At 50.2% G+C, this 25,328-nt stretch overlaps 1 protein-coding gene across 1 annotated transcript in view; it reads right to left on the bottom strand.

The window, feature by feature from the left end:
- LOC147700528 (uncharacterized) overlaps positions 1-25,328 on the bottom strand; it is a 193,129-nt gene that overhangs the window by 98,683 nt on the left and 69,118 nt on the right. Inside the window, exons 3-5 of the mRNA XM_086929118.1 lie at positions 19,945-20,040; positions 11,807-11,938; positions 8,033-8,176 (exon numbers count right to left, since the gene is read on the bottom strand). Coding sequence (XP_086785244.1) covers positions 8,033-8,176; positions 11,807-11,938; positions 19,945-20,040 — 372 coding nt within the window. The remainder of the gene's footprint in view (positions 1-8,032; positions 8,177-11,806; positions 11,939-19,944; positions 20,041-25,328) is intronic.

Here is a 25,328-nt window from a genome sequence, read left to right as displayed (position 1 = left end):
TTGTCTATATAATAGCCATTGGCTAGCAGGTATACCAAACTTTAACTTTTGAAGATACCGAAAATCAATAGCACATTAGATCTGTGGAGGTCGAACCCATTTGTTCATCTTGGCCAGAATAGCAATAGTAGGTTATGGAAGGAGCTGGGTATTAGCTGCTTGGTGGATGTCATGGTTGAGGAGGAATTAATGGGGTTTGATATACTTCAGCAAAGGTTTGGTATACCTGCTAGACAATGGCTATCACTCCTCCATATGCCATACCACCCACTCTCTGACACATTACTACATGCTGTGCTACGACAGCCACTCTTCTCCACACTACAACATAACACTACACTCTGACACTTTAATCCAGTCTATCCTACACAACTCCAATTGACTACACTTCTCTTCAATCTATGTACTCTACACCACTGTTCAATGCTCCTCTCTACATTGCTCAGCTCTACCGCTCTCTCCTTCACTCTTTTCATCTGTAATCTACAAACCTCTACTACGCTGTATGCCACCCTACGATGCTGTACTCCAATTCAACCACATAAAGTTCACTTTGCAACTCTATACTCAACTCTATCCAACAACACTTCACTGCACAACACTCTACGAGACTTTCCAACACTTCAAGCCACACTAGTCCACTTTACTGTATGACAAGCCACTAAAATGTATGACAGTTTACTCAACTGTACGCTACGCCACTGAACTGGTATATACGAGCCACTCAACTGTACGAGGCACCACTCCACTCTACCATACTTTAATTCATTGTACGCTATCCCACTCTACTCTACTGTATTACAGTCTACAACACTCCACTCTATGACATTACATTGTGTGACACAGTCCTTCTCTGTATGATACAACCCTTTACGTAACACCACTCCTCTCGATGAGATTGGACTCTATGATTTGAAACACATTTTATTAAAAATGTTAAAATATCATTGAAATTTAAAGAAAAAAAACAAATGTTAAAGCTTAGTTTTAGTTAGGGAATCTTTATATTTCCTATAAAAAAATAATCAAACTGCACAATTAGAAATTACAAAGGTATAGATATACCGTTCAATTAAAAATAATCAAACTCTTTCAAAATATTGTAAGTGGCACACCTCCAAACACACTCCTTGTAGCTCGCTTGCCAGCCAACCCTAACTATAGTGTGATAGTACGGTGTATAGTTTACATAGTAAAAGTCCAATTGGTCGCACACTGCTTGTCCTATCAGCGTGTTGCCCCAAAGCATCGTGGTCCATGTAGTCAGCATCAGCGGGTGCGCCTCAGCCAGGGTCTTGAGCAAAAATTCAAAGTCGCGTTGGCCATCCCTGGACACGTGTTTCGAGGTTGTTACCTCTCGTCAGCAGGGAATAGGCATGTATGTAGGGGTGCTGCATAGGCTGCCACAAAATATCCTCAGGTCCGGTACCACTCGTGGCACGCAGGTGCGTAACCCGGCTCGTCAGCCCCACCAGCTCCAAGGAGCTTGAATATAAGTAAAAGTCCAATTGGTCGCACACTGCTTGTCCTATCAGCGTGTTGCCCCAAAGCATCGTGGTCCATGTAGTCAGCATCAGCGGGTGCGCCTCAGCCAGGGTCTTGAGCAAAAAATCAAAGTCGCGTTGGCCATCCCTGGACACGTGTTTCGAGGTTGTTACATCTCGTCAGCAGGGAATAGGCATGTATGTAGGGGTGCTGCATAGGCTGCCAAAAAATATCCTCAGGTCCGGTACCACTCGTGGCACGCAGGTGCGTAACCCGGCTCGTCAGCCCCACCAGCTCCAAGGAGCTTGAATATAAGTAAAAGTCCAATTGGTCGCACACTGCTTGTCCTATCAGCGTGCTGCCCCAAAGCATCGTGGTCCATGTAGTCAGCATCAGCGGGTGCGCCTCAGCCAGGGTCTTGAGCAAAAAATCAAAGTCGCGTTGGCCATCCCTGGACACGTGTTTCGAGATTGTTACCTCTCGTCAGCAGGGAATAGGCATGTATGTAGGGGTGCTGCATAGGCTGCCAAAAAATATCCTCAGGTCCGGTACCACTCGTGGCACGCAGGTGCGTAACCCGGCTCGTCAGCCCCACCAGCTCCAAGGAGCTTGAATATAAGTAAAAGTCCAATTGGTCGCACACTGCTTGTCCTATCAGCGTGTTGCCCCAAAGCATCGTGGTCCATGTAGTCAGCATCAGCGGGTGCGCCTCAGCCAGGGTCTTGAGCAAAAAATCAAAGTTGCGTTGGCCATCCCTGGACACGTGTTTCGAGGTTGTTACCTCTCGTCAGCAGAGAATAGGCATGTATGTAGGGGTGCTGCATAGGCTGCCAAAAAATATCCTCAGGTCCGATACCACTCGTGGCACGCAGGTGCGTAACCCGGCTCGTCAGCCCCACCAGCTCCAAGGAGCTTGAATATAAGTAAAAGTCCAATTGGTCGCACACTGCTTGTCCTATCAGCGTGTTGCCCCAAAGGATCGTGGTCCATGTAGTCAGCATCAGCGGGTGCGTCTCAGCCAGGGTCTTGAGCAAAAAATCAGTCGCGTTGGCCATCCCTGGACACGTGTTTCGAGGTTGTTACCTCTCGTCAGCAGGGAATAGGCATGTATGTAGGGGTGCTGCATAGGCTGCCAAAAAATATCCTCAGGTCCGGTACCACTCGTGGCACGCAGGTGCGTAACCCGGCTCGTCAGCCCCACCAGCTCCAAGGAGCTTGAATATAAGTAAAAGTCCAATTGGTCGCACACTGCTTGTCCTATCAGCATGCTGCCCCAAAGCATCGTGGTCCATGTAGTCAGCATCAGCGGGTGCGCCTCAGCCAGGGTCTTGAGCAAAAAATCAAAGTCACGTTGGCCATCCCTGGACACGTGTTTCGAGATTGTTACCTCTCGTCAGCAGGGAATAGGCATGTATGTAGGGGTGCTGCATAGGCTGCCAAAAAATATCCTCAGGTCCGGTACCACTCGTGGCACGCAGGTGCGTAACCCGGCTCGTCAGCCCCACCAGCTCCAAGGAGCTTGAATATAAGTAAAAGTCCAATTGGTCGCACACTGCTTGTCCTATCAGCGTGCTGCCCCAAAGCATCGTGGTCCATGTAGTCAGCATCAGCGGGTGCGCCTCAGCCAGGCTCTTGAGCAAAAAATTAAAGTCGCGTTGGCCATCCCTGGACACGTGTTTCGAGATTGTTACCTCTCGTCAGCAGGGAATAGGCATGTATGTAGGGGTGCTGCATAGGCTGCCAAAAAATATCCTCAGGTCCGGTACCACTCGTGGCACGCAGGTGCGTAACCCGGCTCGTCAGCCCCACCAGCTCCAAGGAGCTTGAATATAAGTAAAAGTCCAATTGGTCGCACACTGCTTGTCCTATCAGCGTGTTGCCCCAAAGCATCGTGGTCCATGTAGTCAGCATCAGCGGGTGCGCCTCAGCCAGGGTCTTGAGCAAAAAATCAAAGTCGTGTTGGCCATCCCTGGACACGTGTTTCGAGGTTGTTACCTCTCGTCAGCAGAGAATAGGCATGTATGTAGGGGTGCTGCATAGGCTGCCAAAAAATATCCTCAGGTCCGATACCACTCGTGGCACGCAGGTGCGTAACCCGGCTCGTCAGCCCCACCAGCTCCAAGGAGCTTGAATATAAGTAAAAGTCCAATTGGTCGCACACTGCTTGGCCTATCAGCGTGTTGCCCCAAAGGATCGTGGTCCATGTAGTCAGCATCAGCGGGTGCGTCTCAGCCAGGGTCTTGAGCAAAAAATCAGTCGCGTTGGCCATCCCTGGACACGTGTTTCGAGGTTGTTACCTCTCGTCAGCAGGGAATAGGCATGTATGTAGGGGTGCTGCATAGGCTGCCAAAAAATATCCTCAGGTCCGGATTGTTTGCAGCCTCTTAACCACCCCGGATTTATCTCTACTGATGACGGATACTATCCAGAAACGCGAACCATGTCTCGCGTCTAGAGACATCAGATGCTAGCACCTGCTTGCACCAACTTGGTGTTATACCCACCAATTTTATCCTGAGGTGTATGAACTGCATTGGCCATAATGCGAAGGGGCGACCCGGTTAAGAGGTCAGGAGTGTGCTCCCTCCCTGTTTCCTGTTTCTGGGGCTTCTTCAAGCCTCCTTAGCTGATGAGCTATAGGCGATGCACCTCCGCGCCTGAGAGGCAACGAAGCCTGGATTGTTTGCAGCCTCTTAACCACCCCGGATTTATCTCTACTGATGACGGATACTATCCAGAAACGCGAGCCATGTCTCGCGTCTAGAGTCATCAGATACTAGCACCTGCTTGCACCAACTTGGTGTTATACCCACAACTTTTATCCTGAGGTGTATGAACTGCATTGACCATAATGCGAAGGGGCGACCCGGTTAAGAGGTCAGGAGTGTTCTCCCTCCCTGTTTCCTGTTTCTGGGGCTTCCTCAAGCCTCCTTAGCTGACGAGCTATAGGCGATGCACCTCCGCGCCCGAGAGGCAATGAAGCCTGGATTGTTTGCAGCCTCTTAACCACCCCGGATTTATTTCTACTGATGACGAATACTATCCAGAAACGCAAGCCATGTCTCGCGTCTAGAGACATCAGATACTAGCACCTGCTTGCATCAACTTGGTGTTATACCCACAAATTTTATCCTGAGGTGTATGAACTGCATTAACCATAATGCGAATGGGCGACCCGGTTAAGAGGTCAGGAGTGTGCTCCCTCCCTGTTTCCTGTTTCTGGGGCTTCCTGAAGCCTCCTTAGCTGACGAGCTATAGGCGATGCACCTCCGCGCCCGAGAGGCAACGAAGCCTGGATTGTTTGCAGCCTCTTAACCACCCCGGATTTATCTCTACTGTTAGAACCGGGACCCTGGCCGGCCAAGACTCGCGTCGAGGTCAGTCAGGGATCGCCAGTTCTAGGTGTCAGGGCAAGGGAGTCACACACCAAGGCAACCCCCACTCGCCCTCTAGGTAACGTGGCGCGAGCAGTCAAGGCTAAACTTGGAGGCGATGTAAGTTAAGTATTTGCGCATGCACCCCAGCAACAACACCCAAGGCCCACCACAAAGAAAACACTCCACACAAGGTTATAGAAAAATAGCCTTTGTATTATAATAAATATACATCAGATAAAACACACATCTTATTACACTGTGCCAACAGGCACGGGCGGAATTTACAAGGGATATTTGTACAGGACAGGACCACTTGGATCACTGTCACGGGTAATAGCACTTTGTAAGCAACACTTTCAGCACTTTAGCAATACCTTCAGTAATAGCACTTTAGCACACAATATAAAGGTAAAACATACAACCAGTAACCACTGGTCACAGGACCTCTCTAGCACCACCTGTACTAGGGAGAAAACAACCACCTATACGTCACACTACCTGTAGGGGTGCAAAAGCAACACACATGATGTCGTAACATTCAGAGGTGTAAAAGGACAAAGAGAACACATGATGAATAATCTACCCATTCAGAGGTGTAAGCAAAACACATGATGCCGTAACATTCAGAGGTGTAAAGGCACATGACGCATAATCAATACATTCAGAGGTGCAGAATCAATAACAATTTCCCCAAACTCACCAGTCACCACCTGTGACTGTCCCGGTGTCCCAATGTCAGGGCCTAAACGTGGCAGTTGCCCACAAAGTGCTGGGCAACTGGAGCAGGGAAAGTTAGCACAAAGTTGGAGCCTCACTGGACTCCTAGACCAGAAATGACCCCCTCAGAGCCTCTCTCAGGCTCTCAGACAAGGGGGCACTCGAGCCTCTCAGGGCTCGCAAAGCAAAAGGCAGGCTGGAGCCTCTCTGGACTCCCAGCCAATGGTGCAGCCTCGCTGGGCTGTGGGGTCCCTCTCTCTGGGGACCCGGGGTACGGACAAATGCTCCTCAAGAGCCTCTCAGGCTCACGGACGAAATGCCCCTCAGAGCCTCTCTGGGCTTTCAGTAGATGTGCTCACGAGCCTCTCTGGTTCGCCAAACAAGGAGTGTGCGGGACGTTGGAGCCTCTCCGGGCTCTTCAATACACAATGCCCCCGAGCCCTCAGGCTCAAAACACACAGGCGCGAGGTCGCGCTACCGAGAGGGGGCGGGGCGGACACCGGCAATGTGTCCCGACGCTCCCCCCTCCTCTGCAGGCACCTACCGGGTTCGCGCTGGTCTCTCCAGCGGAGGCGGGTCTCTCCCGCTGGTCCCGGGGCTTTCCTGGGCGGCGGAGCCTTGCCGGCACCGTACCTCCGTTCTCCTCACTGCTGGGCTCTTCTTTCTCCCGGCGGCGAGGCGGGACTTCCGGTTGCTTCTCCCGGGGCCGCGCTCTGATTGGCCGGCCGGCCGGAACACTTCCGGGTCGTCGCGGGCAGCGCGGCGGCCCGTTTTAGGCAGGCAGGCGGGCTCCCAGATGATCCGAGGAGTGGGCTCCCTCGTAGATCAATAAATCGGGCAAAGTAAAGCGGCAATGAGCGGGGTGGCACCCGCGCCGCCAAACCACCACACGGGGCGAGCGGAGGCCGGGTGGGCACCGGCCTTCGCAGACCACAGCGCTCCCAAGCGCTGCAGGCACCAATAAGCGCTCGTAAGCGCAAAACAGCAACAAAAGCGCTCCCAGGCGCTAGGGGTAAAATCCAGCGCTCTCCAAGCGCTAGGCAGGCGATCTCCACGCTCCCAGCGCTGAAGGGCAGAGAGCAGCGCTCTCAGGCTGCAGGCAAGAAGTCCTCAGTGCTCCCCAGCACTGGAGGACAGGACAGGGCTCCAGCAGGGCTGGAGGCAGGCAGGGGGGGCAAGGCTGGGCCAGAGCCAGCACACTGGGTCTCCATGCAGGGAGACTCCCCAAGTGGCGGTCCTTCTGGCCCCAGCAGCGGCAAAAGCCCCCTCTGGCAGGATTCCAAAGTAGAACATTTTCCAAGGGGACACAGCCCCTTTTTATACAGTAAATCCTTTGTTACAATGTGCAGGGTGGGGGGAAAACCAGTCGCAGCTGGTTCTGGAGTACTCTTGATGGCCCAACCACCCATTTCATTCACTGGGGAGGCTAGGGTCGTTAGACACACCACAGGGGGGCGGAGCCAGCATTGTGTGGGGAAAACCCAGCCCATCCAGGACCCAGGTACACTCCTCCCACACATCACTCATGCTAATCTCCCACTCACCACCGGGCAGACCCATCCAGACTTCCTGGAGCCTGGCATGCCAGCCAGCTCCAGCCAATCACGCTCCAGCACCCTTACTGCACACATATCTCAATGTCCAGAAGTAGCACTTCCCAACTAGACACATACATGCCGCAGACACCATCTTGCAGCATTCGCTCTCACGAGTTCAGGCATACCAAACTCGAGCCTGCACTCCCCACGCATCAGGAACTACCAGGGATACACACATTCCCCATGCATTCCTATGGGAGGGCAGGCCAGCCATACTACACGCACGCACTTTCACTCTGGGACTCAGGGTAAAGTGCGCAGAGACCCAAAAATCACTAACACAGGGTCACAAATAAGGCAAAAAGTCTAGGGGTGAACCTGCCCTGCGGGCCAAGTCCAACATCTACTGATGACGGATACTATCCAGAAACGCGAGCCATGTCTCGCGTCTAGAGACATCAGATACTAGCACCTGCTTGCACCAACTTGGTGTTATACCCACGAATTTTATCCTGAGGTGTATGAACTGCATTGACCATAATGCGAAGGGGCGACCCGGTTAAGAGGTCAGGAGTGTGCTACCTCCCTGTTTCCTATAGTTTACATAGTGACAGATAATTACCATATCACTTCTATACCTAATTTTGTTTATCCTGTGTCCATCTAATGGATGTGAGTGTTTACAAAAAGGGCAAGCAATGGTAAACCTGAAGTATATGCAGAATGTGTGTTCAGGGCTGTCCAAGAGCACAGGTGGTTTCAATGTATGAAAGGCAGTGACCTGAAAAAAGTACATTCAAAACAAATAGTGTTCTGTTCCAGTCTTGTATTTAACATGTAAATATCCAGAACAACATGTATATTTATTCAAAAACAAATGTGTGTGTAGAAAGTCAAAAGGTAAATTTCTCTCACCTCTGTGGAGACACAGAGTCTGTCTCAGATGAGGCTGCAAATCTCTCCATGGAGAGGAATCTTCTGTTCCAGGCTCATTCCTCACCCTGGGGCAGCTCTGTCCAGGGAGACGTCCTTGTCTGTCATGAAGGTTGTACTGGGAAACTGGTACAGAGGAGGGAGAGACAGGTACAGAGAAACAGAGAGACAGAGAGAGGGGCAGGGAGAGAGAGACAGGTGCAGGGAGATGGAGGGAGGGAGGGAGAGAGAGAGAGGGACAGAGAGATAGTGAGAGGAGAGGATAGACAGGTACAGAGAGATATAGGGAGGGAGAGACAGGTACAGCGAGATATAGGGAGGGAGAGACAGGTACAAAGAGACAGAGTGAGAGATGGAAGAAGAGACAGGTCCGAGAGGAACCAGGGAGGAGGGATAGACAGGTACAAAGAGACAGAGTGAGAGATAGAGGGAGGGAGGGAGGGAGAGAGAGAGACAGAGAGACAACGAGAGGAGAGGATAGACAGGTACAGAGAGATATAGGGAGGGAGAGACAGGTACAGAGAGATGGAGAGAGAGACAGGTACAGAGAGATGGAGGGGGAGGGAGAGAGCGAGACAGGTCAGTGAGATGCCATGGAGGAGGGATAGACAGGTACAGAGAGACAGAGGGAGGGGGAGGCAGGTACATAGAGAAGGAGTGAGAAAGGGAGAGGCAGGTACAGAGAGACAGAGGGAGGGAAAGACCGGTATAGAGATATAGAGGGTGGAAAGAGGGAGAAACAGGTACAGAGAGATTGGGGAAGAGAGAGAGAGAGATCAGAGAGTAGCCACGGAGGAGGGATAGACAGGTACAGAGAGATGGAGGGAAGGAAAGATGGAGAGAGAGACAGGTAAGAGAGGTTCCAGGGAGGAGGGATAGACAGGTACAGAGAGATGGAGGGAGGCAGGAAGAGAGAGACAGGTACAGAGGAGGGAGAGACAGTTACAGACAGATAGAGGGAGAGAGAGACAGGTACAGAGAGATGGAGGGAGGGAGAGACAGGTACAGGGAAATAGAGGGGGAGACAGGTAGAGAGACAGAGAGAGGGAGAGAGATACAGGTACAGAGAAACAGGGGTCGGGGGAGACAGGCACAGTGGGGCGGTGAGTGGGAGAGACAGGGGCAATGATATAGAGGAAAAGAGGAGGGAGAGACAGGTGCAGAGAGGTAGAGGAAGAAGGGACAGAGGTACAGAGGTAGAGGGAGAGACAGGTACAAAGAGATAGAGGAAGGGAGGAAGAGGGAGACAGACAGGCACAGAGAGATAGAGGAAGGGAGTAGGGTGTGACGGGTACAGAGAGATAGAGGGAGGGAGAGACAGGTACAGCGAGATGGAGATAGAGAGAGACAGGTACAGAGAGATAGAGGGGGAGGTAGAGAGAGAGACAGGTCAGTGAGGTGCCATGGAGGAGGGTTAGACGGGTACAGAGAGATAGAGGGAGGGAGAGGCAGGTACAGAGAGATAGAGGGAGAGACAGGTACAGAGACACAGAGGGAGGCAGGGAGAGGCAGGTACAGAGAGGCAGAGGGAGGGAGATACCGGTATAGAGATATAGAGGGTAGAAAGAGGGAGAGACAGGTACAGAGAGATTGAGAGATTGAGAGATTGAGAGATTGAGAGAGAGAGAGAGAGAGAGAGAGAGAGAGAGAGAGAGAGAGAGAGAGAGAGAGAGAGAGAGAGAGAGAGAGAGAGAGAGAGAGAGAGAGAACTCATAGAGTAGCCAGGGAGGAGATATAGACAGGTACAGAGAGATGGAGGGAGACAGGAAGAGAGAGACAGGTACAGAGGAGGGAGAGACAGTTACTGACAGATAGAGGGAGAGAGAGACAGGTACAGAGAGATGGAGGGAGGGAGAGACAGGTACAGAGAGACAGAGAGAGGGAGGGACAGACAGGTACAGAGAAATGGAGGGAGATACAGGTACAGAGAAACAGAGGGGTCGGAGGAGACAAGTACAGTGAGAGGGAGAGAGGGAGAGACAGGGGCAACGATATAGAGGAAAGGAGGAGGGAGAGACCGGTACAAAGGTATAGAGAAAGGGAGGAAGAGGGAGACAGACAGGCACAGAGAGATAGAGGAAGGGAGTAGGGCGTGACAGGTACAGAGAGATAGAGGGAGGGAGGTGGGAGTGACAGGTACAGAGGGAGGGTTGAGGGGGAGAGACAGGTATAGAGAGATGGAAGGAGAGCGGAGACAGGGACAGGTATAGAGAGATGGAGGGAGGGAGAGACGGGTACAGAGAAATACAGGGTGGCAGGAAGAGAGAGACAGGTACAGAGGAGGGAGAGACAGGTACAGACAGATAGAAAGGAACAGAGGAGGGAGAGACAGGTACAGAGAGATAGAGAGGAACAGATGAGGGAGAGACAGGTACAGAGAGATAGAGGGAGGGAAAAGCAGAGAAAGAAAAAAGAAAGGAAGCAAAACAGTTATAGAGAGAGAGAGAGAAAGAGAGTGAAATGGATAAAGGAAAAAAGAAGAGGGAGAGAGTTGGGAGAGAGACAGTGGAAGCGAGAGAGAATGTGTGTCAGAGGAAGAGAAAGAGATAACGAGAGGAGTCCAGATCAACCTGATGAAGTGGTTCATGCAACAAAGTGTTGAAATGTTGGTTGTGATCTGAGAGTGACTCCTATTTGTGGGTCTGGCAGCAGAATATTGTGGAATAAATATTGTCTGACAAAGATATTGTGCCTTAAAAACACACATAAGAGTCAGAAAATCTACACTCAAAGAGATTCACTTTTTGTAAATGATATTTTAGACACTATATTAAAAGTCTGACATTATTTCTGTCAATGACACTGACACACAACCCTCTGTGTGTTTGTGTGTCTTTGCACAGCTGTAGATAGAAGTGCTGTCCACAGTAACACAAGAGCATAAGGTGGAGGTACCACAGACCAGGGATGAAGGACTGTGAGGGATGTGAACAGTCTAGTACATACAACATGACATGTTAGGAACATATTTACACAGAGTGGGAGGTGGGAGGGTGGGAGACAGGGGCGTACCTACCAAGCGCTGCAGCAGGTGCAGTGGCACCGGGCCCAGGGCTGTGAGGGATCTGAGCTTGTACAGTCTACTACATACAACATGACATGCTAAGAAAATATTTACATGTAAATGTGTGAGGTGGAAGGGTGTGAGGCAGGGGCGTACCTACCAAGCGTGCAGCAGGTGCAGTGGCACTGGGCCCCAGGGCTGTGAGTGTCCCCAAGGCTGTGAGGGGCCATGGGCTGTGAGGGGCCCCGTGGATGTGTGGGGCTCAAGGGCTGTGAAAGGGCCCCATGGCTGTGAGGGGCCCATTGCTATGAGGGGGCCAGGGCTGTCAGAGGCCCCAGGGCAGTGAGGGACCCAGGGCTGTGAGGGGCCCCGCGGCTGTGAGGGGTCCCAGATCTGTGAGGGGCCCCAGATCTGTGAGGGGCCCCAGGGCTGTGAGGGGCCCCAGGGCTGTGAGGGGCCCTGGGCTGTGGGGGGCCCTCTGCACTGCAACTGTAGCTGCTTCAGATCTCTTGGCACCATTGCTACACCACTAGTGTGAGGCAGAGATGTCCCTCGAGCTGCCCTCTGTAGTAGCATGAAGCCTACATTTACCACTCCTACCCCAGACTGCGTCATCCCTGCGTCATCAACCCCGCCCTCACTTTCAGCATCTCCTGCCCCAGAATGACGCTCACAAACATGGCTGAACCCTAACACACATGAAAATGTCATGTACCACAACATGCAGAAACAAGAGGCGAAAAGGTGGTTACCTGGACGGAGGCACAGAGAGGTTTTCAGAAGAGAGCGTGGAGGATTCTGGGAAGACCCTGGACAATCTCCAGCCTCATCTGGGAGCCCAGCACAGCTCTGCACCCTGGGGCTGTAGAAGACTGCTCTCTCCACTGTAGGGGGGGCGGGAGAGAGGGGGGAGAGAGAGAGAGGGGGAGAGGGAGAGAGAGGGAGAGAGAGAGAGAGGGAGAGAGAGGGAGAGAGAGAGAGGAGGGAGAGGAGGGAGAGAGAGGGAGAGGGAGAGAGAGAGAGAGAGAATGAGAGAGAGCGAAAGAGAGAGGGAGAGACAAAGAGGGAGAGGGGTTGGAGAGAGAGAGAGGCGGGAGAGGATGGAGTGAGAGGGAGAGAGGGAGAGGGAGAGAGAGAGAGAGAGAGAGGGAAAGAGAGAGAGAGAGGGAGAGAGAGGGAAAGAGAGAGGGAGAGACAGAGAGAGGTGAGACAAGGAGAGGGAGAGGGGAGAGAGAGAGGAGGGGCAGGGAGAGAGGAGAGGGAGTGGGGAGAGAGAGCGAGAGAGGGAGAGAGGGAGAGAGAGAGAGGGAGAGAGAGAGAGGAGGAAGAGAGGGAGAGGGAGGTGGGAAGAGAGAGAGAGGGAGAGGAAGAGAGGGGGAGAGGGAGAGAAGAGAGAGGGAGTGAGAGACAGTAAAATGGGAGAGCAAGAGAGGGGGGAGAGAGAGGGAGAACGAGAGAGGGAGAAGGGAGAGGGAGAGAGAGCGAGAGAGAGAGCGAGAGAGAGAAGGAGAGGTAGAGAAAAAACAAAGAGGAGAGATTAAGTGATGTAGGAATGCACCGTACTGCACTGTCTGACAGGGAAAGGTTGGGAATGCACTTGATGGAGCATATTCCATCTGGAGTCAGGCATTGTTTATTTATATGCTTCACACAGACTGCATTTAAATTGCCACACACATTTTGGTGCAAGGTTAAACACATGAATAAAAATATGAAAGTGAGGCCTAGTCTGTTTGAAATGCTTGTGCTGAATTAACATGTGTTTTTGCAGTTAGGAGAAAAGCGGTCTTTTTTAGCTTTTGAAGATTAATAGAATGTGTTTCTCGCTTTCCAGTTCATCCTTGTAATCTAAATTCACTATTTCTGTCTTAAGAGACTTTGACTTGGGGCATATTTGAAAAATATATATATATATACTTCAGTTTATAACACCTCTTTTTATAATGTGTGTGAATTAACAAATGCACCAAACACTACACATGGGGCTCAATGCTTTATGCATGAAAAGCTATCTAAAACATTAACGCATGTTACTGTGTGCGCTGTATTAACTGTGTGCACTGTATTAACTGTGTGCGCTTTTAAGATTTACACTAAATCATAATAACGCTATGTTGCACATTGCACATTTTCTTTGCATGTTGTATACAAATAATAGAAAAAGCTGCTTTAACCTGTTTACTGCGGCTGTTATTTCGGTGCAGTGCGGGTGTTCGACAGAGTGGGCGAGGCGGCGTCGGCCATTGAACGTTTGCAGCACCAGTCAGGTAGTGCTCCGAACGTTCAACGGCCGACGGCAGCATCAATGGGGTTAAACTAATAGCTTGGCTAGGTAAACATTTATAAGGGGTATTGGTATAAGGGAGGAAAACATAATGGGCTGATTTACATGAAATTAATACTCTTTGTGTTTGTTTGTTTTGGGGCCTTACAAATATGGCTGCTTGCGAATCCATCAAGGCTGTGACTCCCATTAAAGAGAAGAGAGAATGCGCACACTTTGTCAGTTTGCCTCAAAAACCATGAAGGAGTCAAGCCCACTTTGAACTGTCCATTCTTGTGATTGTGCCAATGTACCAGTGTTAGTTAAAATATCCGTCCTGCTGCGATGTGACAGGAAGGAGGAATTAGAATGAAACATTTTTCCTAGCAAATGTTGCAAACCTATAAAATGTATTTACTCATTTATGCTTCTTTTGTTAAAACTGGGGTAGTCGGGATTTTAGAATGAGTCAGGATAGTGCGACCTCATGCCATCATGGCTGACCAATCATGTGCAAGTTTTCCTGAAGATGCAACATTTTTGTGTAGTCTGCCAAGAATAAGAGTATAAATAATGACCTCTTTGGAGGCATGGTAGCGTTCTAGGATCATTAGGCTTTAGGGGGGCGTGTGAGCTCTTGAGAGAAGGAACAGATTAGACCAGACATTCTATGGGTTAGGTACAAGAAACGTCGTGGTAGGAAATTGCTGCAGCCTGGGTGAGATTGTGTCCGAGGAGAGGGAAGGGGTTTCCCTTGCTCATTTTTTTTTCAGAAACTCCTGGCACATCATATTTGGCACGGCAGGCCACATTCCCTTAAGGTCTTGTGGAGGAGGGGGTGCTTTCAGGGAGCAGCTCCTCTCAGAGTGGCAGAGATGCAGAGAACAGCAACAGATAGAAAGGCTTTTTAGATTTAGATGCTAACATTCTAAGTTCATGCTTTTACTAATTAGTTAGGTCTGAAAAGATTTATTTGTCTTATGCATTTATTTCTCTTTATGGGAGATTTTTGCAAACTATTTGATTATTAATTAGCTTTGCAAGTCTCTTTTTCTTAGAAACTCTTTTGACTGATATTTTGCGCCACATTTTCTTTTCTATATGCTCTGTATTAATGCTAGTTTTCCTGTTTTCCAAATTCTGTAACCTGATTGATATTTTACTAATGAATAAAGGGTCAGAGAAAAAAAACGTGACTTTTGACTAGAAAATTAAACCCTTTAAAGTACTCCACAACTCTCTTCATTGGCTTAAATAATGATTGCATTTTTGACTGTTCATGATCATTTAAAGTCTCCTGAAGGGAATACATGATGTCAAGGGCCCAACACCTTTTCAGCAGTAAATAGAGGTAGCATGAGGGTTTTGCATTGAGAAATTACTAGAAACACACTGCGTGACAGGGAAAGGGCAGGAATGCACCGTACTGCGCTGCGTGGCAAGGAAAGGGCAGGAATGCACTGTACTGCGCTGCGTGACGGGGAAAGGGCAGGAATGAACCGTACTGCGCTGCGTGACAGGGAAAGGGCAGGAATGCACCGTACTGCACTGCGTGACAGGGAAAGGGCGGGAATGCACCGTACTGCACTGCGTGACAGGGAAAGGGCAGGAATGCACTGTACTGCGCTGCATGACACAGAAAGGGAGGAATGCACCGTACTGCGCTGCGTGACAGGGAAAGGCCAGGAATGCACCGTTCTGTGGTGCGTGATAGGGCAAGGATAGGAATGCACCGTACTGCGCTGCGTGATGGGGAAAGGGCAGGAATGCACCGTACTGTGCTGCGTGATAGGGCAAGGATAGGAATGCACCGTACTGCGCTGCGTGATGGGGAAAGGGCAGGAATGCACCGTACTGTGCTGCGTGATAGGGCAAGGATAGGAATGCACTGTACTGCGCTGCATGACGGGGTAAGGGCAGGAATGCACCGTACTGCGCTGCGTGACAGGGAAAGGGCGGGAATGCACTGTACTGTGCTGCGTGATAGGGCAAGGATAGGAATGCACCGTACTGCGCTGCATGACGGGGAAAGGGCAGGAATGCACCGTACTGTGCTGCGTGATGGGGAAAGGGCAGGAATGCACCGTACTGTGCTGCGTGATAGGGCAAGGATAGGAATGCACCGTACTGCGCTGCGTGATGGGGAAAGGGCAGGAATGCACCGTACTGTGCTGCGTGATAGGGCAAGGATAGGAATGCACCGTACTGCGCTGCATGATGGGGAAAGGGCAGGAATGCACCGTACTGCGCTGCGTGACAGGGAAAGGGCGGGAATGCACTGTACTGTGCTGCGTGATAGGGCAAGGATAGGAATGCACCGTACTGCGCTGCGTGATGGGGAAAGGGCAGGAATGCACCATACTGTGCTGCGTGATAGGGCAAGGATAGGAATGCACCGTACTGCGCTGCGTGATGGGGAAAGGGCAGGAATGCACCGTACTGTGCTGCGTGATAGGGCAAGGATAGGAATGCACCGTACTGCGCTGCATGACGGGGAAAGGGCAGGAATGCACCGTACTGCGCTGCGTGACAGGGAAAGGGCGGGAATGCACTGTACTGTGCTGCGTGATAGGGCAAGGATAGGAATGCACCGTACTGCGCTGCATGACGGGGAAAGGGCAGGAATGCACCGTACTGCGCTGCGTGACAGGGCAAGGATAGGAATGCACCGCACTGTGCTGCGTGACAAGGCAAGGATAGGAATGCACACGTACTGCGCTGCATGACAGGGAAAGGGCGGGAATGCACCGTATTGCGCTGTGTGACGGGGAAAGGGCAGGAAAGCACCGAACTGCGCTGCATGACGGGGTAAGGGAGGGAATGCACCGTACTACGCTGCATGACGGGGAAAGGGCAGGAATGCTTCGTACTGCGCCTCATGACACGGAAAGGGCGGGAATGCACCGTACTGCGCTGCGTGACAGGGAAAGGGCGCGATTGCACTGTACTGCGCTGCATGACGGGGAAAGGCCAGGAATGCACCGTACTGTGCTGCGTGATAGGGCAAGGATAGGAATGCACCGTACTGCGCTGCATGACGGGGAAAGGGCAGGAATGCACCGTACTGCGCTGCGTGACAGGGAAAGGGCGGGAATGCACTGTACTGTGCTGCGTGATAGGGCAAGGATAGGAATGCACCGTACTGCGCTGCATGACGGGGAAAGGGCAGGAATGCACCGTACTGCGCTGCGTGACAGGGCAAGGATAGGAATGCACCGCACTGTGCTGCATGACAGGGCAAGGATAGGAATGCACACGTACTGCGCTGCATGACAGGGAAAGGGCGGGAATGCACCGTATTGCGCTGTGTGACGGGGAAAGGGCAGGAAAGCACCGAACTGCGCTGCGTGACGGGGTAAGGGAGGGAATGCACCGTACTACGCTGCATGACGGGGAAAGGCCAGGAATGCACCGTACTGTGCTGCGTGACAGGGAAAGGGAGGGAATGCACCGTACTGCGCTGCGTGACAGGGAAAGGGAGGAAATGCACCGTACTACGCTGCATGACGGGGAAAGGGCAGGAATGCATCGTACTGCGCCTCATGACACGGAAAGGGCGGAATGCACCGTACTGCTCTGCATGACAGGGAAAGGGCCGGAATGCACCGTACTACGCTGCATGACAGGAAAAGGGCAGGAATGCACCGTACTGTGCTGCATGAGAGGGAAAGGGCAGGAATGCACCGTACTGCTCTGCATGACAGGGAAAGGGCCGGAATGCACCGTACTGCGCTGCATGACAGGAAAAGGGCAGGAATGCACCGTACTGTGCTGCATGAGAGGGAAAGGGCAGGAATGCACCGTACTGCGCTGCATGACAGGAAAAGGGCAGGAATGCACCGTACTGTGCTGCATGAGAGGGAAAGGGCAGGAATGCACAGTACTGCGCTGCATGACAGGAAAAGGCGGGAATGCACCGTACTGCGCTGCATGACAGGGAAAGGGCAGGAATGCTTCATACTGCGCTGCATGGCACGGAAAGGGCGGGAATGCACCGTACTACGCTGCGTGACGGGGAAAGTGCAGGAATGCTTCGTACTGAGCCTCATGACACGGAAAGGGCGGGAATGCACCGTACTGCGCTGCGTGACAGGGAAAGGGCGGGAATGCACTGTACTGCGCTGCATGACGGGGAAAGGCCAGGAATGCACCGTACTGTGCTGCATGAGAGGGAAAGGGCAGGAATGCACCGTACTGTGCCGCATGAGAGGGAAAGGGCAGGAATTCACCGTACTGCGCTGCATGACAGGAAAAGGGCAGAAATGCACTGTACTGCGCTGCATGAGAGGGAAAGGGCGGGAATGCACAGTACTGCGCTGCGTGACAGGAAAAGGGCAGGAATGCACCGTACTGCGCTGCGTGACAGGATAAGGGAAGGAATGCACCGTACTGCGCTGCATGAGAGGGAAAGGGCAGGAGTGCACAGTACTGGGCTGCGTGACAGGGAAAGGGCAGGAATGCACCGTAATGCGCTGCATGACAGGGAAAGGACAGGAATGCTCTGTATTTACAATAATAATAATGTTTTTTCAAAGTTTTCCTGGGATTGGTGAACCCCAAATCTCCTAGTGTGGGTGAGGCTTGTTTGACACACAACAAAGGTGTTGTCCAACTTCATGAGTGGCACTTCAGAACCATGGTCTGTTTAGCAAACTTTTTTTTAAAATAATTTTTAAAACCTTTCTTGTAATAAAGCACACAGCTATTCAGCCTAACATCCCGGAGGCAAGGCAGCAAGGTCTCAGAATGGTTATAGTGCAAAGCGATTCATATCAGGACAGTGCAGGTTGTTTTTTATTTTATATACAAACAGAAACGTGAACAGAGGCGCCCAAGGGCGCAGAAAAGGCAATGGGAGGAAGAAATGGCTATAAGTCAGTAGGAGGCGTCAGAGGCTAGAGAAGATTTAGAAAAGAACTTAAGTAGGATGTAGGAAAGGGGGGGGGAAGGAAGATCAGGAGAATCAGAACATGAGTGGCATAGCTGATGTCAACGTCTACGGGTGATAGGTGTTCATCGCGGGGCATCGGCTCAGGTGGCAGACACAAATCACCTCTGTAAGCGTTCCAAGCCCCCCATACCTTATTCCATGTCTGAGGCCGCCCCCTGGCAGTATACACAGTCTTTTCAAGCAACATACACCAATCCATGTTGGCCTTCCATTGTACCACCAGGGGGGCCACGTTGGATCCCCATTTCTGCGCTATGTCCCGCTTAGCGACCATGTTGCCCAGTGTAGCCCATCGGGTCTGTGCCGCGTTATAATCATTCGGCTCCCAGACATTGAGGAGGCACCTACGCGCCTCCGCAGCCAACTCCACTCCAGTCACCTCCCTCATCACTCGATGTACCCTCTCCCAGTAAGGGGCAATAACGGGGCACTCCCATAGTATATGCATATAAGTAGCAAGGGCTCCGCAGCCACGACGACAAAGGCCATCTGGCGAGAAGCCCATACGCACAAGCCGGGGGCCGGTGACGTACACCCGGTGGAGGATTTTGAACTGGACCAGCCGCAGACGCGAGGAGATGGCGACCTCCTTAGGGGAGGACACAGCACTCTGCCAGTCCTCATCGTCCAGTTCCAGACCATCGGCCACCCACTGCTCCCGCAAGCGCTGGAGGAGGTCGACTTGAACATTAATCAGCTTCTTGTAGGACAGAGAGATGGCGCTATCCGGCATATGCCCGTCCAGTACTCTGTCCTCCAAGGGAGAACTCTCGGGGATGTCACCCTCCTCCGGTCTGGCGGCGGCTATTGCGTGCTTAAGTTGGGCATAACGGAAGAACTCGGTTCCACTCAGTTGGTATTCCGCCTGTAGCTGCGGGAAAGTCTTAACTACCCCCCTGGCCAGCATGTCTTCAACCCTCGAAATACCTATGAGGTCCCACTTGTCGAAGCCCTTGGTGTGCCAGAGCTTGCCTAAAATGTCGGAATCAAATAGAGGGGTGAATTTCATCAGTCTACCCTGCCAACCCTGTATCTTATTGACCGTTCGCCACGTGTGGACCGCCGCCTTGGTCGGACCCGTGAGGCTGTTTAGCAAACTTAGTTGAACAAATATGTTCTTAGACAAATCATTTCATGAACGACTGTGCACCTATTTCAGTCACTTGGAGTCAGTGCAGGTATTTACAGCACAATAAATCAGCAAAGGCTCTTCACAGTAACACTTCCTAACGCATTATCATCCATCGCTGACCGGGGTGCCCCCTTCAGGAGCCTTACGTCACTCTCAACACTCAGAACACTTAACAATAATAATAATAACCATCATCATAATCACCATCAACATCCTCTCCATCTTCAGCATCATCATCAGCATAATCACCATCATTATCATCTCCCTCATCAGCATCAGCATCATCATCATTATCACCATCAATATCATCTCCCTCATCAGCATCATCATTATCATCATCACAATCACCATCAATATCATCTCCCTCATCAGCATCATCATTATCATCATCATCATCAATATCAATATCATCTCCCTCATCAGCATCATCAGCGTCATAATCACTATCAATATCATCATTGGTTTTACTAATCAGGTCTGAGGTAGAGAGGGCCGTATCACGGGTGGTCTTAGGGTGTCTGAAAGTTAACTCCACACTTCTTACCCAGACGGTAGAGCACGATGTTTATGAATACATTGACTGCAATCATCACTCCCAGGGTTATCGCCTGCCTCCGTAGACGAGGGATCTCCTGGCCACCTAGAGAGGAAATCACAGAATCCAGTGTTCAACTTTACATGTGGGAATGGATTACCTGCCTGTAGCTGGAGCACAATATCACAGAACAGACTGTAATATCCTCAGTTAATGTGTGCCAAGTCACGCCAATGACTATCAGTGTGTGCCAAGACTGGTCACGGAGTCTCAGTGTGTACCAAGACTGGTCACTGAGTCTCAGTGTGTAACTAGACTGGTCACTGAGTCTCAGTGTGTGACAAACACTAGTCACTGAGTTTCCGTGTGTGCCAAGACTGGTCACTGAGACTCTGTGTGTGCCGAGACTGGTCAACGAGTCTCATTGTGTGCCAAGACTGGTCACTGAGTATCAGTGTGTGACAATACTAGTCACTGAGTCTAAATGTCTGCCACGACTGGTAACTGAGTCTCAATGTCTGCCAAGACTGGTCACCGAGTCTCAAAGTGTGACAAGAATGGTCACTGAGTCTCCGTGTGTGCCAAGATTGGTCACTGAATCTCAGTTTTGCCAAGTCTGGTCACTGAGTCTTGGTGTGTGACAAGATTGGTCACTAAGTCTCAGTGTGTGCCTAGACAGGTCACTAAAGGCCTGATTCACAAAGGGCAACCACACTTGTGGCGGGGTCCCAACAGTCATGCAGGAGTCTTCACACTCAGGGCAGAATCTCTGCAATGAGAATTCTCATTACAGAGATTCCGACCCAAGTGTGGAGACTCCCTCATGACTGCAGGGCCTCCACCACAAGCGCTTGAGGCCCTTTATGAATCAGGCCTCACATCTCAGTGAGTACGAAGGCTGCTCATTGAGTCTCTGTGTGTGCAAAGACTGCTCACTGAATCTCAGTGTGTGCCAAGACTAAAAGTACCTCTCCTTATTTGCTGAGATTGACCAGCGGCTCTCAGTTTGCCAAGATTGAACAATGAATCTTACTGAGCACCCAGGAAGATCAGTGTGTATTGGTGTGTATTGGTGAATGAACCTCAGTGTTTACCAGGCCTGGAAGATGGTTTCAGTTTGATGCACGATAGGTCAGTGACTCAGTGTTTCTACAGAGACTGGCTACGGACCCTCAGTGTGTGCAGCGACTTAACTGAAACTTCTTGACTAGCACGTACTGCATGTACCAATTTAGCATTTTCCCTCACTGTGTGTGCTGCTTATGGACCGCCACTTAATGAATATATAAGACTGGACTGTGGGTCAATGTGCGTACCATTTATGGACTGTGGCTCACTGTGTGTGCCAAAGCTCTGCCAAAGCTTGACTCTGCCTATAAATAGGTTCAAAGTTTTAACACTGAATCTCAGTTGGTGCAGAGGCTGACCAAAGACTTTGGTAGTTTTCAAAGTTGGAAAATGTCTGTTTGTTTGTATGTGTGTGTCAATGCTGACCATAGCCTCTGTGTGTGTCAGAGCTGACCATAGCCTCTCAGTGTGTGTCAGAGCTGACCATAGCCTCTCAGTGTGTGTCAATGCTGACCATAGCCTCTCAGTGTGTGTCAGAGCTGACCCACACCGTCCCATGGATTCGCAGAGCCACCACCGGAGGAAGATCATTCTCCTATCTGTCAGCCAAGACATGGAACTCCCTCCCCTCAAACCTACGACTGACCCAGGACCATCTCACCTTCAGGAGACACCGCAAGACCTGGTTATTCGAGCAGTAGCGGCCCTCCTCCCCTCAGTGCCTTGATACCCTCGCGGGTGAGTAGCACGCTCTACAAATGTATTGATTAATTGATTGATCAATGCTGACCATAGCCTCTCAGTGTGTGTCAATGCTGACCATAGCCTCTCAGTGTGTGTCAGAGCTGACCATAGCCTCTCTGTGTGTGTCAATGCTGACCATAGCCTCTCAGTGTGTGTCAGTGCTGACCATAGCCTTGAAGTGTGTGTCAGTGCCTCTAGGGGTGGCGGAATTTGCGCAATCGCGTTATACAAACTTCCTCGAAATGGTAAAAAATCTCCGCGAACACGCGGAATTGCTTGTTCGCGATGCTGTTTTACTGTTTGCAATCGCTGTTTGTGTGCACGGGGGAAATATTTTGCAAACACGCATTTGAGAACGCGAACAAGCAAAACATTTCACGAAGTTGCGGAACGCAGAATTTTGGGTAATTTTGCATTCTCTGCAGAACGCGAAATTACCCAAATTCCGCAAATTCGGAACCGAATTTACCACCCAGGCATAATGCTGACCAGAGCCTCTCGGTGTGTGTCAGTGCTGACCATAGCCTCTCAGTGTGTGTCAGAGCTGACCATAACCTTTCAGTGTGTGTCAATACTAACCATAGCATCTCAGTCGGTGTCAATGCTGACCATAGCCTCTCAGTGTGTGTCAATGCTAACCATAGCCTCTCAGTGTGTGTCAATGCTGACCATAGCCTCTCAGTGTGTGTCAGTGCTGACCGTAGCCTCTCCGTGTGTGTCAGTGCTGACCATAGCCTCTTGGTGTGTGTTAGTGCTGACCATAGCCTTTGATTGAGTGTCAGTGCTGACCATAGCCTCTGGGTGTGTGTCAATGCTGACCATAGCCTCTCAGTGTGTGTCAGTGATGACCATAGCCTTGGAGTGTGTGTCACTCCATCTAGGGGTGGCGGAATTTGCGTATTCGCATTATGCAAATTTCCTCAAAATTATGAAAAATCTCCTCGAACGCGCGGAATTTCTTGTTCGTGATGCTGTTTTACTGTTTGCAATCGCTGTTTGTGTGCTCGGGGGGAAATATTTGAGAACGCGAACAAGCAAAAAATGTCATGAATTTGTGGAACACAGAATTCTGGGTAACTTTGCATTCTCTGCAGAACGCGAAATTACCCAAATTCCGCAAATTCTCCAAGCGGAGCGGAATTTACCGCCCAGGCCTACTGCTGACCATAGCCTCTTGGTGTGTGTCAGTGCTGACTATAGCCTCTCGGTGTGTGTCCTTGCTGACCAAACCCTTTCGGTGTGTGTCCGTACTGACCATAGCCTCTTGGTGTGTGTCCATGCTGACCATAGCCTCTCGGTGTGTGTCCTTGCTGACCAAACCCTTTCGGTGTGAGTCTGTGCTGACCATAGCCTCTCGGTGTGTGTCAGTTTTGACCATAGCCTCTCGGTGTGTGTCAGTTTTGACCATAGCCTCTTGTGTGTGTCAGTTTTGACCATAGCCTCTCGGTGTGTGTTAATGCTGACTATTGCCTCTCAGTGCATGTCATTGCTGGAGGTCCGCAGGAGGCAGTTTGAAAAGCACTGCAATGTTCCTTGTCTGAATAGCAGTTTTTCAGCAACAATAAAAATGTCAAAATAAAGGCAGTGAACAATGCACCTGCTGGAGAGATGCGAGATTTGTCCAGTGGCAGCTTTGAGTTTCCTAATGTAGCACAGAGGGTTAATATGCCTACTGCAAAGAACATGACACTTGCAGTATTTTATGTGCATAGATCCGTGGTTACTGCTTTTGTCATAGAGATTCTTTTGTTACTGTGCAGTTCATACGTGACAACCGTAATCTATCACAATGACCTATAAACTGTCATCAAAGAGCTGCTTGCAAACCCCATGGTACAAGTTAGTAACTTATGTTTTTCCCCAGTCCTTCATTATCCTGATGCTGCTAAAAAGGTTTATTTTGGGCGGAAATACATTTTTAATGTTAAAGTCAATGCTAACCACTGGGTGGTGTTCTGAATCTCAAGTTTGTGCTTCTCCAGACCAAGCACTGATTAAAAATGCCTACCAGTATTAATGACATGTGAATCCTACACCTTGTAGTACCCTTTGCCTTATGTAACATTTTCTATACACGGACTCACACGTATGATTCATTGCCTCTATATGTGTGTTATGTAAAGTGCTCTGACATCCTACAATGGTATGAGAGATGCTATAAAACAAATTAAATACATGTAACGGAGAGGATATGGAGAGATGAGAGGCACTGTTGAAGGGTGATAATAAGGAATCAGAACCGCAAAAAAGATTGTCGTATCCTAGGGCATAGTAACGTCTTAATTTACTATTCCTTAAAAGCTAATGCAATTTAATATATAATGATAAATGTGTTTTTGAATGCACCACTGTTTCCTAAATTTCTTGGGGGGGGGAGAGCCTCCCAAGGCCTCCTTTGTAGTGGTCAGGCTCACTCACTGCACTTGGTGCGCATCGTATGGTGACTGGTTTGAAAACATTTGCCAGGGCTGCTTTGGGTTTCCAGTCTGGCCCTGGCGGGAGCAGGAGCCTTTTACTGCGAAATAAAACCAACCAATTAAAAGTTAGTGGCAGAGTGGCAGCACCCATTATTTTTTTTTTTTTGTGCAAACTCTTTGAATAAGTGGCGGAGCATGTCGTTAGCCTCCTTGGCCTAACAATAGGCTCCACCACTTCAGAAACTCAGGGCTTCACCACATTTACAAGAATATGGTGCAGCCCTGCATTTCCCCCAGTGCTGGTGCTACATTTAGTAGTGTAGCACCAACGCAGGCACCCTTGCACCATAGTGCAAGGGTGTGTGCATGCAGGTGAAGATTCTTTATGTACAGAAAGGTCCCCCTTCCTGCAGATAAACAATCTTGAAATGCTGTTTTGTCACTTCAATGTGTGTTGCTCAATGCAGCACACATCGAAGCTACAAAATTGCATTTTTTAAAAAAGATTGTTTATGTGCAGGAAGGGACACCTTTCTGAATATAAACAATCCAAGGCGTTTTGCTTTTTCCATGTGTGCTGTACAAGGCAAGCCACATGGAAAAAGCAAAAATGAGGTGACATTAATGATTTCTCCTCGTTTTGCCAAGTTAAGACCTGGCTTTCCTTGGTCTTAATTTGGTGCAGTCTCCTATTTATGCTGCCCTTGTAAATAGGGGGCAGTGCCAAAATCAATGGGTGTTGCGGTGGAAGGCCCACTACAACACCCACTGCCCACCCCTTTCACGCTAAGCATTGCGTGACAGGGGGCCTTATTTAAAAGGCAACATTAAGCCATGTTATGTGGCTTTACGCTGCCTTGTAAAGAAGGCAAAGCTTCTATCGCCACAGTAACGTTGCAAAAAGTGTGCACATGTGTATTTTTGGGGAATTACTGTTTTAATGTTTGAAATTTAAATCATACAAATTGCTTGGGGGATCCCGGCTTCCAGTGGTGACTCAATGGGGGTGCTCTGGTGTCAAAAGCTTGGGAAACACTGCCATAACATATTGGTACATGTCAGTACTGACCATAGCCTCTTGGTCAAGTCAAGTCAAGTCAGAACATTTATATAGCGCACTACATACCCAGAGGGTTTCAAGGCGCTTAGGAAGGGGAGGTGGAT

Source organism: Lissotriton vulgaris, chromosome 7, assembly GCF_964263255.1.
Source record: "Lissotriton vulgaris chromosome 7, aLisVul1.2, whole genome shotgun sequence".
NCBI classification, from domain to species: Eukaryota; Metazoa; Chordata; class Amphibia; order Caudata; family Salamandridae; genus Lissotriton; species Lissotriton vulgaris.
This window is presented reverse-complemented; position numbering and strand designations above follow the sequence as displayed.